The sequence below is a fragment of the Dendrobates tinctorius genome, unplaced genomic scaffold (genome assembly GCF_039654945.1).
Source record: "Dendrobates tinctorius isolate UK_male_01 unplaced genomic scaffold, ASM3965494v1 ptg000079l, whole genome shotgun sequence".
In the NCBI taxonomy this organism is placed as follows: Eukaryota; Metazoa; Chordata; class Amphibia; order Anura; family Dendrobatidae; genus Dendrobates; species Dendrobates tinctorius.
This window is the reverse complement of record NW_027361747.1, coordinates 11,946,117-11,970,108: the sequence shown is the minus strand read 5'-3', so window position 1 is coordinate 11,970,108 and position 23,992 is coordinate 11,946,117. Positions and strand designations below refer to the sequence as shown.

Genomic DNA, 23,992 nt, shown 5'->3' with positions numbered 1-23,992 from the left:
TACTTGAATGTGGATGCAAAAATTATAAAAAACGTTCTGTAGATCGACAGCTAATTTTTTACACACCACACAGTGAAGCCAAAATGTTCTTTTGTATTCCAGAAGGAAGGAATAAAATCTTATTAACCACACTGTGAACTCCTTTCTTTCATCGCGAGGATCCTTGTATTTATTTTGGATAGTTCTAGGCATCTGATAAAGCACATTCAAACACCATTTGACATAAATGAATTACTTCATAAAAGCCAGCTAAAAAAATGCTGCATGTGAACGCCAACAAGATTTATAACCTGAGCCTTTGCTTAAATTAATGAGCATCCTTCTGCTATTTTATTAAATGTGTTGAATGGAGCTTAATGAGTTCTGGCCTGACGCCAGGTCTTAACAGACTCCAGCCTGTAATTCCTGTAAGCTGGGCCTATCTTTTCATCTGATTTGCTCTGCATACAATATATAGTGGATGATATAAAGCTATTTTACCAACAAATATGACAACGTCAACTATGCATTGCCCTTAAAAAGCATGCTTCATCCAGAATACACTGGCTCACGAACTCCTCTTCTTAGCTGTACATCTTTCAAGCCCTATCCACCTGAACTTTTACACTCATCCTTTTTGCTCCATGTAACAAGCTACACCCCAAGACATCTGAATTTCATTGTGGATAATCTAAGGCATTAAACTGGGCTACAGTAGGACAATCACCTAGATCAGGGGTCTTTTACCTGTGGATCAGGAGCCATAAGTAGCTCGCGGGGCCATGATACGTGGCTCAAAGCCGTCTGACAGCTGGGTACAATAGCACAAGGTCTAGCAAACAGCTATAAAAAGAAAGACAGCAGATCGTGACTTTTCTGTGTAGCCCTGCCCAGAAAAGCAGATCTGAATACGCATAAACTGGCGGCGGGCAGGGGGAGTATAATATGGCAAGATGGAGATTGATACTGCCAGATATAAGAGATGCTCGAAGCTAGATGCAATAGTGTGGTCAGAGTGCTTGGTGTGAGAATACTCAAAGGGGGAAAATTGGGAACCCCTGGATCTAAGTAGCTTTTCTTTAAGTGGGTAGAACACAAGATCTTGGTGAGCTTTCAGTTGGGAAGTTTTGGCTCTCACTATATCAATGTGAAAAATGTAAAGTGGTCTGAATACTTTCTGTACCCACTGTATATAGAGTTTGTCGCTGCACACCGTAAAGTACTTGTGGTGTGCCTATTTCATGTCCTGATTTCCAATCCCTGTTCTTTTGTTCATTTCACAGAGCTCCCCAGTTCCCCAATACATTGTTACATATATTTATTAATTGGCGCCCAATCACTCTTCTTTTAATAAATAAATTATCACTCCAACTATTAATCATTGGATGAAGGAGCTTCATGTTTATGGCCAATCAAGTTTAGGTCAGGAGCATTGATCTGATTGACATTGTTATGTGACCACTGCAGTGTTTGGGGAATTTTTATATAGGTGTATGTGCAGTATAAAAATTGGAGTATATCTTATGTGTCAATGTCACGTGTGGGCATAATTGCTGTGTGGCATTTATAGCTGAACATCCATTGATAGCATTTGCATTTAGTATGGTCTTTTCTTTAGCTCATTATGTAAATTGTTACATTGGTACACTGCTATGGTATAAGGTTGCTATTATATATATTTTTATATCAATGTATGGGAGCTTATAAGGCAGAACACTGGCCTATCAGAGCTCACCAGTTTAACAATAAGAAACAAACTTGTATTCAGAAGCTGTAATTTCCACATGTATGGTTTCCTTCATCCATAAATGAGTGTCGATTTTACATGTGGCTGTGGATAATTGGGATTCTCTGCCATACAAGCTTGGCGTCTTTAAAGGAAACCTGTCATGTATAGATAGGCTTTCTACCTTTAGATATAGGGTTAATCTGCAGATAATTAGCATTTAAATCATGTCTGCCTTACTGGAGCAGCTAAAGGGAGGAAATGAACTTCCATTCTCCCAGGAGCCAATCGCTTGCAGCCAATGAGGCAAAGTATGGAACAGTAATCACCACTCACTATACTGTACTGTGATTGTGCTGTAATCAATCCCCGGTATATTGATTGACAGCCTTGCAGTGCATGTGTGTGCAGCGTATGTGTACACAGCAGGCTGCGAATCAACGTAATGGGAAGTAAATACCAAAAAAAAAATGTAAAATAATGATCAGTTGATCAGTGGATATTACAATATGTGCAAAAATGGTCAGAGGTGATACAAAACTGACGATAGGGGGTAACAGAATCCAAAAGAACCAAAGGAATAAAATTGGTGGGGAATAATTCAGCCTAATTAAAGTCTGTTTGTGGATTAATAAAACAGACATGCTTTGAAGATTGCAAACTGCCATCTTTAGAGTAAGGTTGCTTTTTTTTTACTTAAAGTGATCATCAGGAGATCGTATAAGTCCAGGTATTTGTGGCTATAATCTGCCACCAAACAAGCAAAACACTCAGGCAGCTGATCACATGCCTTATAAGACCTAAAAGATACTGTTTGCTGGCAACAAACCTCCCCATGTCCATCCATATCATCACTACACTGTTGGTGCAAGTTGTGCTATACTAGAATGAAGGGGTCACTACTGACGCCATTGCCCTTCCATGAATTGATTGCAGCGAGCCGATGGGTTGTCATTGCAACCGGTGACATACTTAAAGCACCCATCCCTGCCATGTTGCTACTCCTTTGATGCCAAGCCCAACAATGTGACCACTACAGTCAATCAGTAGCCTGAACAGTAATGCCTTTATGTGCAGCACAAGGCAGTGCTGGAGCCAATGATTGGCAGCAGCAATCAAGTGTAAAAAATAAATAAATGGTTGCAATTCTGGAAAGTCCCTTAAATTTATTGGCATTTTGCTGTAGGCTCCTAGGCTTCCCAAGCGGTGATGGAAGAATTTAAAGGGGTTGTCCATGACTCGTTCAACACCTTCTGAGTCCCTAACTTTCCCTCTCGGTAAAATAATGACACCTATACTCATCAACAGTGTTGGTGCCATTCTAGTGGTGTCGGCACTGGCTCTCCTGAGGATCAAGTGACATTGTTATATTACGCGATCCCTGCAGCCAATCAGCGCTGGCTTTACTCTCCCCTCCTTCAGAGAAGCCACAACTCTCACTTCCTCCGGGTGTCAGTTACATTCGTAGGAAAGGACAGTGAAGCTGACACTGATTGGCCCACAGGAATCGCGTAACATAACAATGTCACGTGTTCCGCGTCAAAGCCAGTGCCAACACCGCTGGACTGCACCGGAGCCAAGTATAAGTATTTTTATTTTACTGGACGGAAATATAATGATTCTGCAGGGGTTGTCTAAGTAGTGGACTACCCCTTTAATAAGCATATCAGAATGTTATTTTTATTTTAGAATTGTATTGATGTAGGCAGCTCCTAAATTCTTTGAACACCCGGTAAATACACACAACCAACCTGAGGTTCGGGGAAAGCTCAATGATGAGTGGTGTGGCAGCCAGCAATTTAACCCCTGTAAAGGAAGACACACAGTAAAGCAACATATTATGTATTCAACAAGTACGCTCACTGCTATTAATCTGGTTCCAATAGACCTGTCTTCTGCACTTTTATAGGTCGCTTATTCTCATGCTGTTTCATGTTGGAATTCTCAGACTAATTCCTGAGGATAGACTCAAGCAAGGGTCACAGTTTTTTTTAACTTACGTGTGAAAATTCAGAATCAAAGAGTATATCTTCTCCTGTCTAGTGACTAATCATCATAAAATAACAGTGTGTCTAAGACATGTCATGGAAGGTAATGAACCCCTCCTCTCGCACAGACATGTGCCCCGAATCTGTCAGGTCACTTCTTCATCAGTAGTCTGCAAGCAGATAATCCATCACACAAACCTACATAAAAGTATTTCATCATTCCATATAGTTAATTTATTAGTTAATACACAGGAACATTCCCATCTCAGACATTTATGGCATATTTGTCTCTGAAACCCAAAATTACGTTTCAAGAGGGAACCCCCAAACCCCATTACATCTGATGCCCACTTATTTAGTTGTTGTGGTAACTCATATAGAACAGAATGGTGAGCATCATGTCCATGCACATCCACTTCCAAATTTCTTTATCATAAGGTTGAAGTGCCAAGATTGGGGGAACCACAGTTTTGATATAATGCAGGACCCAAAGAAGCAGATGCCATAAATGTCTGAGTTTGAAATACCCCTTTAATCCATAAATAAACAGGTTTTTATAACCATGAGTAGATCCACATGGGGGAAGAAGCATAAAGATATGTTCAGACATAACAGATTTATCTCACGTGATTTTTTTTTTCAGCTTTGTGATGGAGTTTATAGTCGATTTGCGATGGGTTTAATCCTTTGCATTGCTAAAATCCATAAAAAAAGCTGAAATAACATCAAGTAGAACATTTTCCTTTCTAAAAAAAGGGCATAAATAATGGGACCAAGACGAACCCCATCAAAATCAACTGATCCATTTTAGAGTATAATCTGTTTATCTGTTCGTCAAAATGGAACAGATTTATGGAACAGACATAAAAAAAATCTAAAAAGTTGCTTTCATATTTCAATATGTTTTTCTCAATTTTGCTCCTATAAAAGTATGACTACAAACATACGTGAATGACCAACAATCAAAATATCTACAAAATGCCTAACACTGCAGCTGTCTGATTTCCCTCAGCTGGTTAGAAAATTAAAGGGGGTCCACACCTTTTTTTATTTATGTATATAATACGTGCTATTTCAAGGCGACAGGTGCTGACTCCAAGTCTCATCAGCATGTTAGATATATGATAAAATGACTGCTAATAGAGCATCATCTGACCAGAAGACCAGTCCATCAGCCTCTTCTATCAGAAAATAAGATTTCCCATGTTCCATCAGCAGTCATTTAATTTTATAATTAACAAGAAAGGACACTATGAACGAAAGACACAAAGCTATAAATAATCTGATATGTAAGGGACGGTGATGTATATAACAAGAGAGTGCACTGTATAATAAGGGACAACAATGGGCAGCACCATGGCTCAGTGTTGGAGTCCTGGGTTCAAATCCCACCAAGGGAGTTTGTATGTTCTCCCCGTGTTTGTGTGTGTTTCCTCCCACATTCCAAAGACATACTGATAGGGAATTTAGATTGTGAGCACCGATGGGGACAGTGATGATAATGTGTGTAAAACTGTAAAGCGGTGTGGAATATGTTAGCGCTATTTAAAAATAAAGATTATTATTATAACAATATACATAATGAGAGGAGACTATGTAATAAATACTTTTGTAAGGAAGGGAAAACAAGACACCTTTCCCTGCTCAGGGGCCCCAAATATGGATTAAAAATTGTTAAAATGCACTTTAGGGATAATTCAAATAATATTGTTTTATTATAAAAATAAATGATTTTTTCCATTTTTCAAAATTAAATGATATCTGTACAGTAACTTACGGTACTTTGTGAATTGAGTGCAGTCCTCTTTTTTGGTTTATGCTGATATGTCCACTGCATAATGTACAAATATGGAGCTTCACATCCTACAATATTCTATCAATGTCCTTATATTATGACTCCTTATGGATATTGAGAACTAAATGTCAAGTCCTACAAAAGCCATACCATCCTGTTGTATTAATGCTTGCGTTCGCATAGAATACCTCGTCCTCTCTCCTGTGTAAGAGTCTCCAGGAGTCAGCCTAACAATAATGAACGTTGTCAGGTTTGCCTGATCTGGTCGCTCTATCCCCTGGCTCCTGGCCATATTTGGCAATAGTTGTCCTGTGTCCAAGTCCGCTGATTGAGATATGAGGAAACAGTGCATAACTGCCTTCTATAATTGGTCAAAACATACCATTTCCAAAGAAATCATTCTGCGCTTCCAAATTCTTAAGCTCTTTTCTCAAATGTTCTTTTGCTGCTTCCAGATTTCTTTAAAAAAAAAAAAAAATTCTATATTTAGGATATTTAACAAAATGTCCTTTAAGTTGTAGATTGTTTTAGACTTTCTCATGGACATGTGATGAAGAAATAAAAGAGAATTTTAATTAAGCGATTTTCCATGGAGTGCTGTACATTATTATTATTTGCTTAGGGAATATTACATTTCCAGATACCTGATAACTTCATCGTAGTTCTTCTGTCTATGTGCCTGATCCATGCTTCTTCTGATCAGAACCTTGTCAAGCATCTTCTGCATCGGTGGAGAGCCCGGTGTTGGGTCTTTAAGAAAAGCAAAGAAGAGGAAACAGCATTTACAAAGGAAAACAGTTTGTGACAATATTGTATGTAACACTTATTAATGCAATGATATCATATCTTTTGATATTTACAGAGAATTAATGAAAAGGTTCACTCACCTTTGGAAACAATTTTTATTGATCCAGTGCAATTATAATAAAAAATGATGCAATTTTCCATGGAGTATTAATAATAAATCTCTTAATGTTTTTATCTACAGCTCCCATGCAGAACTATTGGTCTCCCAGCTACAGACTGCAAACACTATGTCGCCTGGTCTTACACTCACAATTCCTTACATTGGTCCACTACTGATTACTCTGTGAGGATGGCGCATGTCCCCTGAGAATAAAAAGATCAATGGAATGGGCCACCATGTACATTAGATGCTTGGACAATACTTTTTCTTTATCTCAAAGGGGACCTTCATGTGTATACTGACATTATTCCGCACCTTTTGAAATATAGGAGTATTGGCTATGGTTTGGTGTTTTCCTCCAACACAAAAGTGACACATAAAATGACACAGACAACTAAAAAATGAGGTTACACAGAAAAAAAAAAATGTTTTGAAAAATGACGCTATAATGGATTATTTGTCTCTTTTTTATAGTAACGCTTTATTCTAACTGACAAAGTGACTAATAAGATTACTGCTATAGTAAAACTATTTAATATACAGTAGTCTTTAGATCCACGATCTCATAAATGACACCGGCAGTCACGCCCAGGGCCGGACTGGAACTAAAATTCAGCCCTGGCATTTGAAAGTACACAGGCCCGCTTGTCATGTGGTGAAGGTGTAATATCTTTGTGTACCTGTAGGTTACAAGAAGAGAGGTGAGTGTAACATAACTATATAACATATACAGTTGTGGCCAAAAGTATTGACACCCCTGCAATTCTGTCAGATAATACTCAGCTTCCTAATGAAAATGATTGCAAACACAAATTCTTTGGTATTATTATCTTCATTTAATTTGTCTTAAATGAAAAAAACACAAAAGAGAATGAAGCAAAAAGCAAACATTGATCATTTCACACAAAACTCCAAAAATGGGCCAGACAAAAGTATTAGCACCCTCAGCCTAATACTTGGTTGCACAACCTTTAGCCAAAATAACTGCGACCAACCACTTCCGGTAACCATCAATGAGTGTCTTACAATGCTCCGCTGGAATTTTAGACCATTCTTCTTTGGCAAACTGCTCCAGGTCCCTGATATTTGAAGGGTGCCTTCTCCAAACTGCCATTTTTAGATCTCTCCACAGGTGTTCTATGGGATTCAGGTCTGGACTCATTGCTGGCCACCTTAGAAGTCTCCAGTGCTTTCTCTCAAACTATTTTCTAGTGCTTTTTGAAGTGTGTTTTGGGTCATTGTCCTGCTGGAAGACCATGACCTCTGAGGGAGACCCAGCTTTCTCACACTGGGCCCTACATTATGCTGCAAAATTTGTTGGTAGTCTTCAGACTTCATAATGCCATGCACACGGTCAGGCAGTCCAGTGCCAGAGGCAGCAAAGCAACCCCAAAACATCAGGGAACCTCCGCCATGTTTGACAGTAGGGACCGTGTTCTTTTCTTTGAATGCCTCTTTTTTTTTCTCCTGTAAACTCTATGTTGATGCCTTTGCCCAAAAAGCTCTACTTTTGTCTCATCTGATCAGAGAACATTCTTCCAAAATGTTTTAGGCTTTTTCAGGTAAGTTTTTTATGTCTCGGGGTAAGAAGTGGGGTCTTCCTGGGTCTCCTACCATACAGTCCCTTTTCATTCAGACGCCGACGGATAGTACGGGTTGATACTGTTGTACCCTCGGACCGCAGGGCAGCTTGAACTTGTTTGGATGTTAGTCGAGGTTCTTTATCCAACATCCGCACAATCTTGCTTTGAAATCTCTTGTCAATTTTTCTTTTCTGTCCACATCTAGGGAGGTTAGCCACAGTGCCATGGGCTTTAAACTTCTTGATGACACTGCGCACGGTAGACACAAGAACATTCAGGTCTTTGGAGATGGACTTGTAGCCTTGAGAATGCTCATGCTTCCTCACAATTTGGTTTCTCAAGTCCTCAGACAGTTTTTTGGTCTTCTTTCTTTTCTCCATGCTCAATGTGGTACACACAAGGACACAGGACAGAGGTTGAGTCAACTTTAATCCATGTCAACTGGCTGCAAGTGTGATTTAGTTATTGCCAACACCTGTTAGGTGCCACAGGTAAGTTACAGGTGCTGTTAATTACACAAATTAGAGAAGCATCACATGATTTTTCGAACAGTGCCAATACTTTTGTCCAGCCTCTTTTTTATGTTTGGTGTGGAATTATATCCAATTTGGCTTTAGGACAATTCTTTTTGTTTTTTTTTATTTAAGACAAATTAAATGAAGATAATAATACCAAAGAATTTGTGTTTGCAATCATTTTCAGGAAGAAACTGAGTATTATCTGACAGAACTGCAGGGGTGTCAATACTTTTGGCCACAACTGTAGTCACAGCTGTGTCCAGTATTACAGCTCAGTTCTACTTATTGCTCTTAGTTGCAGGACCTGGTAAAGCCGCTATTTTACAAACAGAGCTGGGTCTCGTAGATAATGAAGAGGATGCTGCACTCTTCATTGTGCTGCGGCCTCTTCATATAGCTGATGGGCAGGGATGAAAAGAGTCACATACTCACTGAACTAATATTTAGTGGTTTAGATGCATTCACTTATTATATGTTATTAAATTACTCTGGCCTTAAGGGCTCATACTCACATGCGAGAAACTCGGACGAGTCTCGCACGTCAATACCCGGCACTGCCGCCGGCACTTGGATCGGAGCATTCAGCTGTATGTATTTCTAAGCAGCTGAATGCTCCGATCCGAGTGCCGGTGGCAGTGCCGGGTATTGACATGCGAGACTCGTCCAAGTCTCTCGCATGTCACGCCCTATCAACAAGGCAGCACAGAAGAGGAAGAGCTGCTCTGTTGATTTCGAGCAAGCTTGATTTACAGCAACAGCAGTTAGTGACCGTTCAGAGACAGCGCTCAATAGAATAGGCAGGTAGCTAGCAACTGCCTGCCTGACAGTTTTTTGGCTCATAGTAAAAAAAAAATAATAGTCCTAGATAAACCCTTTAAACTTATGTAACATTTGCTTGTGCATACTGTAAAAGTGTCCCAATACAGATATGACCCCTGGCTGGGTAATACATTTTTTATAATGACTCATAATTTAGTATAATTTGCACCTGCCCGGCAGACGTATTTAATAATCTCCTGAGAGAGCACAATATGATAGTAGATGGTTTATTTATTAATGAGTGAAATTTCTACAGCTTATTTTAATGAATGGAAGATATTTTTTTAATTATAGAAAATTCCTAATTACTGTAGATTTGTGAATAAACTTCATTGAAGTTTAAAAAGATTTAAAAAATAAATGGACTTAAGTTTAGGAAAACAGACCTGAGCTGCAATTAGTTGCTATGAGTAAAAAGGGCAACTTTGATTAAAGAAGGTTGGGAGAGATTAATCGAATTAAAGGGAATGTGTTATTTAAAAAAAAGTTTAAGTATTAAAAAATAATAATGATTTATTTTTCAACAACATTTACATTATTTTAATGCTATAAAACATGAAAAAAAATTTAAAAAGTTTTTTTTATTTTTTCCAGCTTTTAAACACTAGAACAACTTGTGCCATGAAAATCTAGTGTGCTGCTAACTCACGCTATGACTGTGGTAAATGTAGGCAGAATCCGCTCACACATGTCTGAGGTCACTCCTCACTTCCCAGTCTGGGTGTTTTCAAAAGGATAGATGAGAATGAAGTTTAGCGTTCGCTCACATCTGCATATAAAGTTGGCAAGTGCAATGTAAGGAAAAAAAAAATCACATTGCGCGAGCAACAATGTTAATCAATGAGGCAGTGTTCATCGGAAAGTTTTTCCTTACCTGGGAATTGGGGTGAGGGGAGAAAAAATAAAAAAAATAAAAAAAATCACAGAGATTAGTATTTAGCTAATAAAAAAGAAAAAATGGCGTGGGGTCCCACCCCCCACTTATTTTTAATACACAGCTGAAATTTCTCACGCACAACAGTACAGTAAATGTATTAGTGCTATTGTAATAAACGTGCAGGTGCTGGTATGTCACCACGGAACCGAGACAGATCAAAAGTTAAAGGGTTTTATTTACAGGGATATGATACTCCTCGCAGGGAGAAAGCAGTGGTGGTTAAACTGGTTTTAAAGCAGTATATCAAACAGTCAAAAAGAACAGTTAGAAACGGGTGTTCTTGGAACTTATCAGTCTGCTGAGTACTTGCTTGTAGGGTCGTCTTCTCCCGCGTGGGCGCCGTCAGCAGTGGCACTTGTCTCTCTAGTCACTTTAGGCTCTGCAGTCTCTAAGGACCCACAACAAGGGTCTCGGGGGTTAATGAAGAAAGGTGTCATGATCCAAGGTGGATCTGACAAGTAAATGGACAAAGTGAACTTTTTTTCCTTTGGCTTGTTGCCAAAGTGGGTTGATTGCCCCCGGTGGCCATTAGAATTATTACACGTGGCGTCGTTCATTCTAAGTTGCCCCGGTGGTGATGAGCAGTAGTGCACTTTAGTTTCTTTGGTTTCATGTGCACTTAATTACAAATCAGGTGTATGCACTATAAAAGAGAGTCAGGTGTGTTTGATCACTGTTGGTGATATTGTGAGTTAGTCATTCTCAAGGAAGCCTGGGTGAAAGAAGGAGCTGAATGAGAGTCCTGGTCAGCCCAGCCAGAGGGGTTGAGTCAGCTATGGAGTCTGCATGGAGGGCTGGCATGGCGTGGTGGAGTCGCAGTTTATGGTGTCAGCAGGAGGTGCTTGCATGGCTTGGTGGAGTGGCGACGATGGTGAGAGTTGCACTCAGCATGCGGGACTTGGTTGCTGAAAACTGGACTCAAGCATGCTGGACTTTTTGGCAGAAGCTGGACTCATCTTTGGGACTCTGTTTACTGGGCAGCTGCAACTGGTGGTGGACTCTGCTCCAAGGCTGCACTATGGTGATGGATCCGGTTATGGTGATGGATCCGGGTGGAGGAGAAGATGCACGCAGGTGGTGAGCTCTGTTGCTAGGAGCATACGCAACAGAGCAAAGCTATGTGGTGTTCCCCCTGTATTGTCATTTTCCCTTAGGTGTGTTTAGTGCAGTGGTGGGATTAGTTTCCGCACCGACCCATTCCCTAGTGAGGGTTTAGGGTCAGGGCGAGTCAGGGTTTTAAGGTTCCTGTGCGTCACCCGGTGCGGAACCGGCATAGGGAACGTTAGGAGTGCAGGGACTCTGGCTCAGGGGAGTGCACGAGGTCTCCACGTCCCTATTCCCTATCGCAGGGCCCACCATTGTTATTGTTACCCAGGTTTCCCCTTTATTAGTTAAATTCGCCTTACTGGAGGTGGGGTTTCCAGACTATTATATAAATACGTGTAATACCTAAATTCGCCAGTTTGAGGCGGTGTTTCCAGCTGCACGTTTTATTATTTAAATTCGCCCTACTGGAGGCGGTGTATCCAGGGTCACGCGTGTCATGGGTTTGCCTTGCGGAACTCGCTGCGTCCAGACACACGTGACCGTGACAAAAGGCAGAGGGAACACAAGGCTTTCGGGGTCCCCCTGCTCTGAGTCTATGCTTCAAAACTAGCAGTCTCTCCGCAGGTACGGTGCTCTGTGCCTCTATAAGTCTCTCAACAGGAGTCAGGGGCTCTGCACCAACACCGCAGGTACCGCGGCTACGCACGGGGGTCACTGTCTCTGCACGGGGGTCAGAGCGCACCACTCCAGTCACTGCAGGCTCTGGTCTCATGTACTCGCAAGATACAGTCCCTGTGCACAGTCCCCCTGGATTTGTCCTCTGAACGGGAGTTCTCTCTTCTCCCCTGTGTGCAGCTGCAACCTGCCCTGTCCCATGCACACGCTGCTCTGAGCTTTGCGCACTCTCAGGCTGCCCTCCTTCCTGTTCCTCTCTCCTCCCAGCAGTCACATGACCCAGCACGTCCAGGGCAGAAAGTCTTCCCCCTAGCAAGCCTGCTATCTGGCCAAGTGGTTCCAGATCAGGAGCGGAGAAGGTAACGCCCCTCTGAGTCTTCTTGTGCTTCACCCCCTTACACTATTATATAAATTGGACTAACATATTTCTTATTATCATCTATCTAGCTATATATCATCTATCTATATCTGTATATAAGAGTGTTTTAGTATTTCAAAAACTAGATTCAAATGACAGAGAAGTACTGTATGTAAAAGCTGATGTTAAAAACGCATTGCATACGCATGTCATACAGAGGTCATGCGGGTGCTAGATGATGGAAAGAAATGCAAGACTCGCCTGACGCTCTTCAACTTTTCAGTCTGAGACTCTCAGCTACTTTATATACGCAGATGTGAGCAAACCCTTAGGCCACGTTCACACATTCTGTATTTGGTCAGTTTGTTACCTCAGTATTTGTAAGCCAAAACCAGAAGAGGGTAAAAAATCCAGAAGTGGTGCACACGTTTCTATTATATTTTTCCTCGGATTGTTCCTCTCCTGGTTTTGGCTTCCAAATACTGAGGTAAAAAACTCACCAAATACTGAATGTGTGAACGTGGCCTTAAAATCACATTTTCTTAATGACTGCAATGTGATACCGAGACGTGGACAGCATCACCAAAGATGGCTAGCAGTGCGGCACCAAATAACAGAAGAGGTCCTTACAGAGATTAAAGCAGAGCAGTCATAGCATTGCGGCTGCAGCAATTACACAGTTCAGCAGTCAGTATCACACATGATAAAATCAGATACATGGCTCAGAGGTCCGTATCACACATGATATGATTAGATACTTGGCTATGTGGACTATATCACAGAAGATAGTATTAGATGCACAGGTCATTGGACTGTATCACACATCTATAATAATAAATGCCCTAACCAGCTTCCGGTTGTAACAACTTCCGTCCAGTTGTAACCGGTGACGTCACCACACACACACGCACGTTAACCCTCAACACACCACACCGCCACAACACACACTCTTCTCACCTTTCACCTCCACTCATGTCCACTCACTCTTTCACTCCACATACGTTCCTTTCTCTCACTCCGTTTCTCATACTCACACCGTCATCGTCGCTGCCCCGACATCTTCCTCCGCCGCCGCGATCCAGGATCCAGACGTTCTCCAGGCCGCCGACATGTTCTTGCGGGACGCCATCTTGGATTTCGTGAAATCCCGCGATATTTAAGATGGCGTCGCCGCAACAACATGTCGCTGGCGTGGACAACATCGGGATCCAAAAAGATGGCGTCGGCGAAATCTCGCGAGATTACGCTGACGCCATTTTGACGCCATTTTGGATCCCGATGTTGCCCATGCCAGCGACATGTTGTTGCGGCGACGCCATCTTGAATATCGCGGGACTTCACGAAATCCAAGATGGCGTCCCGCAAGAACATGTCGCTGGCGTGGGCGACATCGGGATCCAAAATGGCGTCGGCGTAATCTCGCGAGATTTCGCCGACGCCATCTTTTTGGATCCCGATGTCGTCCACGCCAGCGACATGTTGTTGCGGCGACGCCATCTTAAATATCGCGGGATTTCACGAAATCCAAGATGGCGTCCCGCAAGAACATGTCGGCGGCCTGGAGAACGTCTGGATCCTGGATCGCGGCGGCGGAGGAAGATGTCGGGGCAGCAACGATGACGGTGTGAGTATGAGAAACGGAGTGAGAGAAAGGAACGTATGTGGAGTGAAAGAGTGAGTGGACATGAGTGGAGGTGAAAGGTGAGAGGAGTGTGTGTTGAGGCGGTGTGGTGTGTTGAGGGTTAACATGGCAAGAGGTGTTAGCAACGTCGGCGAAATCTCGAGAGATTTCGCCGACGCCATCTTGCATTCGTGAAATTGCGTCATTTACCTCACGCCGACTTGCTGTGCGGACGCTTGGCATTGCCTGTACCACCATGACTACTGCTGCCTTGGTCCTATGCCTGTTTACTGCCGGTGTCTAATTACTGGACCAATTTGCCTGTACTGCCATAACTATTGCTACCTTGCTACTCTGCCGGTGTCTAATTACAGGGCTAATTTGCCTCTACCGCCATAACTACTGCTGCCTTGCTCCTCTGCCGGTGTCTAATTACAGGGCCAATTTGCCTATACCGCCATAACTACTGCCTTTGTCCTCTGCCGGTGTCTAATTACAGGGCCAATTTGCCTATACTGCCATAACTACTGCTGCCTTTGTCCTCTGCCAGTGTCAAATTACAGGGCCAATTTGCCTCTATCGCCCTAACTACTGCTGCTTTGGTCATCTGCCTGTTTACTGCCGGTGTCTAATTACAAGGCCAATTTGCCTCTACCGCCATAACTACTGCTGCCTTGCTCCTCTGCCGGTGTCTAATTACAGGGCTAATTTGCCTCTACCGCCATAACTACTGCTGCCTTGCTCCTCTGCCGGTGTCTAATTACAGGGCTAATTTGCCTCTACCGCCATAACTACTGCTGCCTTGCTCCTCTGCCGGTGTCTAATTACAGGGCTAATTTGCCTCTACCGCCATAACTACTGCTGCATTGCTCCTCTGCCGGTGTCTAATTACAGGGCCAATTTGCCTATACCGCCATAACTACTGCTGCCTTGCTCCTCTGCCAGTGTCTAATTACAGGGCTAATTTGCCTCTACCGCCATAACTACTGCTGCCTTGCTCCTCTGCCGGTGTCTAATTACAGGGCCAATTTGCCTCTACCGCCATAACTACTGCTGCCTTGCTCCTCTGCCGGTGTCTAATTTACAGGGCCAATTTGCCTCTACCGCCATAACTACTGCTGCCTTGCTCCTCTGCCGGTGTCTAATTACAGGATCAATTTGCCTCTACCGCCATAACTACTGCTGCATTGCTCCTCTGCTGGTGTCTAATTACAGGGCCAATTTGCCTCTACTGCCATAAGTACTGCTGCCTTGCTCCTCTGACTGTTCACTGCCTGTGTCTAATTACAGGGCCAATTTGCCTCTACCGCCATAACGACTGCTGCCTTGCTCCTCTGCCGGTGTCTAATTACAGGGCCAATTTGCCTCTACCGCCATAACTACTGCTGCCTTGCTCCTCTGCCGGTGTCTAATTACAGGGCCAATTTGCCTCTACCGCTATAACTACTGCTGCCTTGCTCCTCTGCCGGTGTCTAACTACAGGGCCAATTTGCCACTACCACTTCATAACTACTGCTGGGCAATTACAGGGTCAATTAGTATCTGTTTACTCTACAATACTCCAGGACGCCTTCTTCACTGCCAGATAACTGCCAAATAGACTCCTTTACCTGTGCCAACATGAGTCATAACAAAAAGTATGCCAATGCCAGTGAAAGGAAAGCAGCTTTAGCACTACGACAAAAACAATGCCGTGCTAATGAGACTCCTGAGGAAAAACACCATCGCCTTGAGAAGATTAAGGCTTATAAACGCCGTCGCCTCACACACGAATCCACTAACTCTAAATCCATAAGATTGGCTGAAGAAGCCTCTGCACGCCGTCACCGCCGACAACAGACGGCCTCTTCCTCATCATTATTATTAGACTCACAACAGGATGCTTCCACATCAGCATATGGAACAATTTACTGCTACACTTCATCCCATATGCCGTTCACTGACATAACTAATCAGCAATCTGTTTCTGCCCTATCAATACCACCATTCAATACCGATGCACAGTATGCCAATGCCAGTGAAAGGAAAGCAGCTTTAGCACTACGACAAAAACAACGCCGTGCTAATGAGACTCCTGAGGAAAAACAGCATCGACTTGACAAGATTAAGGCTTATAAACGCCGTCGTCTCACACACAAATCCCCTAACTCTAAATCTATTACATTGGCTGAAGAAGCCTCTACACGCCATCACCGCCAACAACAGACGGCTTCTTCCTCATCATCTATAATAATAAATGCCCTAAGCAGCTTCCGGTTGTAACAACTTCCGTCCAGTTGTAACCGGTGACGTCACCACACACACGCACATGTTAACCCTCAACACACCACACCGCCTCAACACACACTCCTCTCACCTTTCACCTCCACTCACGTCCACTCACGTCCACTCACTTTCACTCCACATACGTTCCTTTCTCTCACTCCGTTTCTCATACTCACACAGTCATCGTCGCTGCCCCGACATCTTCCTCCGCCGCGATCCTGGATCCAGACGTTCTCCAGGCCGCCGACATGTTCTTGCGGCGATGCCATCTTGGATTTCGTGAAATCCCGCGAGATTCAAGATGGCGTCGCCGCAAGAACATGTCGCTGGCGTGGACGACTCGGGATCCCAAAAGATGGCGTCGGCGAAATCTCGCGAGATTACGCCGACGCCATTTTGGATCCCGATGTCGTCCACGCCGGCGACATGTTCTTGCGGCGACGCCATTTTGGATTGGCGAAATCCCGCGATAGTCAAGATGGCGTCGCCGCAAGAACATGTCGCCGGCGAGGACGACGTCGGGATCCAAAATGGCGTCGGCGAAAACTCGCGAGATTTCGCCGACGCCATTTTGGATCCCGACGTCGTCCACGCCAGCGACATGTTCTTCCGGCGACGTTATCTTGACTATCGCGGGATTTCACGATACTCAAGATGGCGTCGCCGCAAGAACATGTCGCCGGCGTGGACAACGTCTGGATCCAGGATGGCGCCGGCGGAAGAAGATGTCGGGGATCGTGGAGCAGTGGCGATGACGGCGTGAGTATGAGAGACGGAGTGAGAGAAGGGGTCGTATGTGGAGTGAAAGAGTGAGTGGAGATGGTGAAAGGTGAGAGGAGTGTGTGTTGAGGAGTGTGTGTGTTGAGGGTTAACATGGCAAGAGGTGTGATGCTATCGCATCCTCCCGATGCGATAGCATCGGGCCATAATCTAGTGATAAGATAATATACATGACTATGTGGACTGTATCACACATGATAGGATTAGACACATAGCTCAGAGGAGTGTATAAAGGGCCTGTCACACTAAGTGATATCGCTAGCAATATCGCTATAACGTCACTGGTTTTTGCTAAGTATCGCTATGTCTGATACTTACCTCGGACCGCTCCCCCGCTGGTTATCGCTAATCGCGCAAGAACGTCCTGGACCGATTCTCGTCATCAGCTTCCTGCTGAGCTTCCTGCTGTGGAGACGAGCGACGCGTGGACGCGGGCGGGAGAACGTCAGGATCGCCTCGTCTGACAGGTAAGTAGCGACCCCCAACCCCTGCTATATCACTGGTGAGATCTGTCTGTGTTGCAGCTCATTAGCGACCACTTAGAAATGTACCAGCGATCCTGATCGCGTCATATTGCTGGTCGGGATCGCTGGTGCATCGCTAAGTGTGACAGTACCTTTACACACGATAAAATTAGATGCATGGTTCATCAGACAATTACTGTCATCTGAAAAAAGCCATCATGTAATTGCAGAACTCAGATCACAGTAACGAATAATTAACTCTCACAAGGTCCGGGCACCTCTGCTGCAGGAGTGAGTTCATCAAGTGACATGTACTCACCACTGGATAAAGTCTCCACTGCAGCCCTCATGCTTGTATCTGAGTACTCACCAGTTATAACTGTCATCTAAGTGTTGCAGTGACATGAAGGCTTTGTTCAGATCACAGTAATAGGTGTTCATCAAGTCTGGGGGCTGTGACGGTGACTTCATCCAGTGGTGAGTACATGTTACTGATTTAAATCACTGCTATGCCTGGACTTGTGCTCACTGCTCAATACTGTGATCCGAGCATCACAATGACACGATGGTTCAGCTCAGATCAAAGTCATTACAGATAACAGAAGGAAATTGTATCTCAGTGCACATCAATGGGCTACAATAATATGGCACCTGGCTCCAGCTCCAGTTGTGAACTGGAAATGCCTGGGGAGGACATACCCAGTTCACATCTGTTACAATCACAGCATAGGAGATAGGGTCGGATGGTGATCATGGTTTCCGGGCAGATGTCTTTGCAGTGTTTAAATATCTTACTCTAACTCTTAGGCCGTGTGCACACTGTCATGATCCATGCTGGATCATGACAGATAGAATGCACTGGTGACCTTTTTTTCCTTAGATTGTGGTGGTTTCAGTTCTAGTTTTGCCCCCGGTGGCCGTTAGGGTCATTGCACTCTGGTTTCTTTTGTTTAGTGCATGTGATTATAGCAGGTGTGATTGCACTGGCTCTGCTATAAAAGAGTGTCAGGTGTTGTAATCACGGTTGGTGATATTGCTCATTTCCAACCAAGTCTTGCGAAGGAAGGAGAGAGAGATTCCTGGCAGCTCAGTCAGAGTCCCGGTGTGGAAGGAGACAGAGAGGATTTCCTTGCAGCTCTGACAGAGCTTGGTGGCAACTATTCAGGAGGAAAGCTGCATTCTGGTGGTGGATTCTGTTGCTGGGAGCAAGAGCACAGAGCAAAGCTAAGTTGTGTTTCCCCTGTTTGTATTTTTCCCTGGTGTGTATTAGTACAGCAGTGGGGCCAGTGCCTGCACCACCCAGCTCCCTAGCAAGGGATAGGTGTAGGGTGTGCTAGGGTGACAGGTATCCTGATCGGCGCACGGTGCAGAACCGGCCTAGGGATCGTTAGGAGTGGAGGGACACTGACTCAGGGGAGTGCAGGAGGTCTCCACATCCCCGTTCCCTATCGCAGAGCTCACCATTGTAACGGTTTCCCCTTTCCCCGTGTCTTGTTTTAGTACCGGCCTGCCGGTCGCGTTACACAGGACAGTTACACGTGCCTTGTCTTGTTGTTTTAGTTACCGGCCTGCGGGTCTAGTCACACAGGACTGGTCCACGTGACACACATGTTGCGGATTCTGCTGCGGATCCACAGCGTTTTTGGCCCTGCGGATCCGCAGCAGATTTTGCTGCGTTGAACAGTACCATTGTATTCAATGGAAATTAAAAAACGCAGTGCACACGGTGCGGATTTTTCCGTGCGGATTTGCTGCGGTTTCAAATCTGCAGCATGTCAATTCTTTGTGCGGAATCTGCAGCGGTTTTACACCTACTCCATTGTCCAGGTGTCATACTGCAGGCAAACTACAGGTCTTTTGACCTGTAGATTTACCTGCGGATTTTTCCAAATCTGCGTGGAAAAATCCGCAACACCATCCACTATGTGTGCACATGGCCTTACATATCAGCAAATAAAAATGGCAGCCCCCAGTGACTCAGTTAAAAAGTTACATCATTTAATTTTATAAACTTATATATACACATTTTTTTAAACATGAAATTCAAACATGTAAAAATATTGTGACACATTCGGTTTAATCCTTTTTGTTTAGGAAACTAAAAATTTGTCTGGAAATCTAACATGTGGAATCCTAACTATGTGTAATATACTCACTGTTAGGTCTTATTCAGGCATCTCTTTTTGACATACAGTATGTGTAGTCTCAGTGTCTTTCACGGATAGAACTCGTATCTACAGTTGTGCTCAAAAGTTTACATACCCTGGCAGAATTTTTGCTTTCTTCGCCTTTTTTCAGAGAATATAAATGATAACACCAAAACTTTTAGTCCACTCATGGTTAGTGGTTGGGTGAAGCCATTTATTGTCAACTACTGTGTTTATACTTTTTAAATCATAATGGCAACCCAAAACATCCAAATGACCCTGATCAAAAGTTTACATACCCTGGTGATTTTGGCCTGATAACATGCACAGAAGTTGACACAAATGGGTTTGAATGGTACTAAAGGTAACATCATCACCTGTGACCTGTTTGCTTGTAATCAGTGTGTGGGCATAAAAGCTGAGAGTTTCTGGGATCCAGACAGATTCTTGCATCTTTCATCCAGCCACTGATGTTTCTGGATTGTGAGTCATGGGGAAAGCAAAAGAATTGTCAACTGATCTATGGGAAAAAGTAGTTGAACTGTATAAAGCAGTAAAGGGATACAAAAAGATATCCAAGGAATTGATAATGCCAGTCAGCAGCGTTCAAACTGTGATTAGCAAATGGAAAATCAGGGGCTCTGTAAAAACAAAACCACAGTCAGGTAGACCAACAAAAATTTTGTCCACAACTGCGAAGAAAATTGTTCGGGATGCAAAGAAAAATCCACAAATAACATCAGCTGAAATACAGGACTCTCTGAAAACTAGCAGTGAGGATGTTTCAAGATGCACAATAATGAGGCACTTGAAGAAAAATGGGATGCATGATCGAGTCGCCATAAGAAAGCCATTACCGCGCAAATGCCACAAAGTATCTTGCTCACAATACGCAAAACAGCACAGAGACAAGTCTCAAAACTTCTGGAACAAGGTTATTTGGAGTGATGACACCAAAATTTAACTTTTTGGCCACATACATAAATGTTACATTTGGAGAGAGGTCAGCAAGGCCTATGATGAAAGGAACACCATTCCTACTGTAAAGCACGGAGGTGGATCACTGATGTTTTGGGGATGTGTGAGCTACAGAGGCACAGGAATGCAAGATGAAAGCAGCACTTTATCAGCAAATACTGGAGGCAAATTTTCAATCATCAGCCCGTAAGCTGCGCATGGGACGTACTTGGACGTTCCAACATGACAACAATCCAATACACAAGGACAAGTCGACCTGTCATTGGCTACAGCAGAACAAAGTGAAGGTTGTGGAGTGGCCATCTCAGCCTCCTGACCTCAGTATCATTGAGCCACTCTGGGGAGATCTCAAGCGCACAGTTCATGCTAGACAGCCCAAGAGTTTACAGGAACTGGAGACTTTTTGACAAGAATAGTGGGCAGCTTTACCATCTGAGATAATAAAGAACCTCATCCACAACTACCACAAAAGACATCAAGCTGTCATTGATGTTAGAGGGGGCAACACATGGTGTTCAGAAATGGGGTATGTAAACTTTTGATCAGGGTTAGGCTACTTTCACACTAGCTTTTTTTTGCGCTGCGTGCGCAGTCCAAACGCATACAAAAACCACATCAAGCATTTTGCATGCGTTTGCTTATTTTATGAGCATGCATTTTAACCAGTTTGTAGCCATATTGACTCTTAAAACGCATGCGATTTTAAACGCTGACGTGCGCACGTCTGCGTTCCCATAGACTGTAATGTCATTTTTTGTCGCATTCCGTGCGCATGCGTTTTTTTTTTAGACAGGTCGGACGGACCAAAAATGCAACAGGTTGCGTCCGGCGCGCCTGGGCACACACCACAAAAAACGCATGCGCACGAAAATGCATACGAACGCATGCAAACGCTAGACCATGCGCCCCCATGTTATAGACAGGGGATCAGGACGCGTGCGCATGTACGCGCACGATGCGCTGCGCTAAAACGCTAGTGTGAAACCAGCCTTATTTGGATGTTTTGGATTGTCATTATGATTTAAGAAGAGAAAACACAGTAGTTTGATGATAAATAGCTTCAACCAACCATTAACCATGAGTGGAGAAAACGTTTTGGTGTTATCACTGATATTCTCTGAAAAAAGACCAAGAAAGCAAAAATTCTGCTGGGGTATGTAAACTTTTGAGCACAACTGTATTTTAGTGTATGGTGCTCTTCAAATGTCCTTGTATATTTGCTGTCGGAGTGGTTTGCGCAAAAACAATGTGATCTGAGTCATGGATCAGACTCACCAATGCAAGTCTATGGGTCATTAAAAAAAAAAGAGGACATCACTATGATGCCATCTATTTCCCATATGTGTACTGTCCAACATTAATTTGTATTTGGAAGACTCTTAAGCGAACCTTCAAACAAAAAAGGAAGCACACTGTAGCGCCATAACATGCAAACATGAAATATGAAAAATGAATTGCATTACTGCAATAGAAGTATGAAAAATTGAGAAAGTTTAGCGCATAAAATGGCCAATTTATGTGTACCTGGAAGCCACGGTAAGGCATTTGTCGTTTTCCAGGACACTAACCTAATACCAATCCTCACTTAGACTAAAGTCTTCATCTGAATGGGAACCTATGTAAATCCTCTCCTTAGACTGAAATCTATATCTCTCTGGAGGGGTGGTGGCCCTGCTGTGATTAAACGCCTGCGACTAACAGGTGGAGTTCTCAGTCAGAAGGTTAATGAATACAAATTTCAAAAGACTAACCATCACATCCAAGCACAAACAGTGTGAATAGGTGCTTAACCTAGAGTCACCAACTCATATACATTCAAACAAAAAGAGAAGTACACTGTAGCGCCATAACATGCAAACATGAAATATGAAAATTGAATCGCATTACTGTATTAGAAGTATGAAAAATTGAGAAAGTTTAGCGCATAAAATGGCCAATTTATGTGTACCTGGAAGCCACAGTAAGGAATTTCTCGTTTTCCAGGACCTTAACCTAATGCCAATCCTCACTTAGACTAAAGTCTTCATCTGAATGGGAACATATGTAAATCCTCTCTTTAGACTGAAATATATATCTCTGTGGAGGGGTGGTGGCCCTGCTGTGATTAAAAACGCATGCTAACAGGTGGAGTGCTCAGTCAGAAGGATAATGAATACAAACTGGCCATTTTATGAGCTAAACTTTCTCAATTTTTCATACTTCTAATGCAGTAATGCAATTCATTTTTCATATTTCATGTTTGCATGTTATGGCGCATCAGTGTGCTTCCTTTTTTGCTTGAATGTATATTAGTTGGTGACTCTAGGTTAAGCTCCTGTTCACACTGTTTGTGCTTGGATGTGACGGTCAGTTTTATGAAATTCTTAAAGAGAACCTGTCATCACAATTTCTCTACCTCAAACTAATGGCATGTATGTATAGGCCCTTGAAAGCTGCTTAAAGCCTTACCCTTCTTGTATAAATATGTTTTGCTTCTTTAGAGAAATCAATAGTTGAAATTGTATAAAAATGAGTTGCAAGTGCAGTGGGTGGGGACTGACTTTACAGCTCTCCTGCCTCTCTCCCTATTCCTTGACCTCTGCCTGCCTCCTGTCTCTGACCCACATGTGACTGAAACATCAGTGACCTGTCTTAGAGACAGGAGGCAGGTAGCAGACAGGGAATAAGCAGAGAAGAAGGATCTGTAAGTGCAGTCCCTGCCCACTGCACTTGCAACTCCTTGGCATAACATTTTAACTAAGTATTTTTCTAAAACTGATTTCTACAAGAAAGGTAAGAATTTATTCAGCATTAAATCCCCTTTACATACATTACATTATTTTGGGAAATAAAATTGGGATGACAGGTTCTCTTTAAGAAAGCTGCAAAAAAAATCCTGATGAAACACTGAACAAATACTGCTGAAAACCTGATCCAAAACACTGATGAAAATAAGTCATTTGTTTCATATGAGAATGATCACTTACGTCTGAATGAGGCCTCAGGATTCTTCATTTTCCATACTCCAGGGGCTCATTAAGTGACAGCTCATACAGTGGGGCAAAAAAGTATTTAGTCAGTCAGCAATAGTGCAAGTTCCACCACTTAAAAAGATGAGAGGCGTCTGTAATTTACATCATAGGTAGACCTCAACTATGGGAGACAAACTGAGAAAAAAAAATCCAGAAAATCACATTGTCTGTTTTTGTTTCATTTTATTTGCATATTATGGTGGAAAATAAGTATTTGGTCAGAAACAAAATTTCATCTCAATACTTTGTGATATATCCTTTGTTGGCAATGACAGAGGTCAAACGTTTTCTGTAAGTCTTCACAAGGTTGCCACACACTGTTGTTGGTATGTTGGCCCATTCCTCCATGCAGATCTCCTCTAGAGCAGTGATGTTTTTGGCTTTTCGCTTGGCA

The 23,992-nt window shown here is 43.1% G+C and overlaps 1 protein-coding gene across 3 annotated transcripts in view; it reads right to left on the bottom strand.

The window, feature by feature from the left end:
• The window catches only part of LOC141096754 (uncharacterized), a 243,079-nt gene that overhangs the window by 177,488 nt on the left and 41,599 nt on the right, over positions 1–23,992 (bottom strand). For all 3 annotated transcript variants that reach the window (XM_073583525.1, XM_073583526.1, XM_073583527.1), the window contains exons 4-6: positions 6,133–6,238; positions 5,871–5,947; positions 3,457–3,511 (exon numbers count right to left, since the gene is read on the bottom strand). In XM_073583525.1, coding sequence (XP_073439626.1) covers positions 3,457–3,511; positions 5,871–5,947; positions 6,133–6,238 — 238 coding nt within the window. The remainder of the gene's footprint in view (positions 1–3,456; positions 3,512–5,870; positions 5,948–6,132; positions 6,239–23,992) is intronic.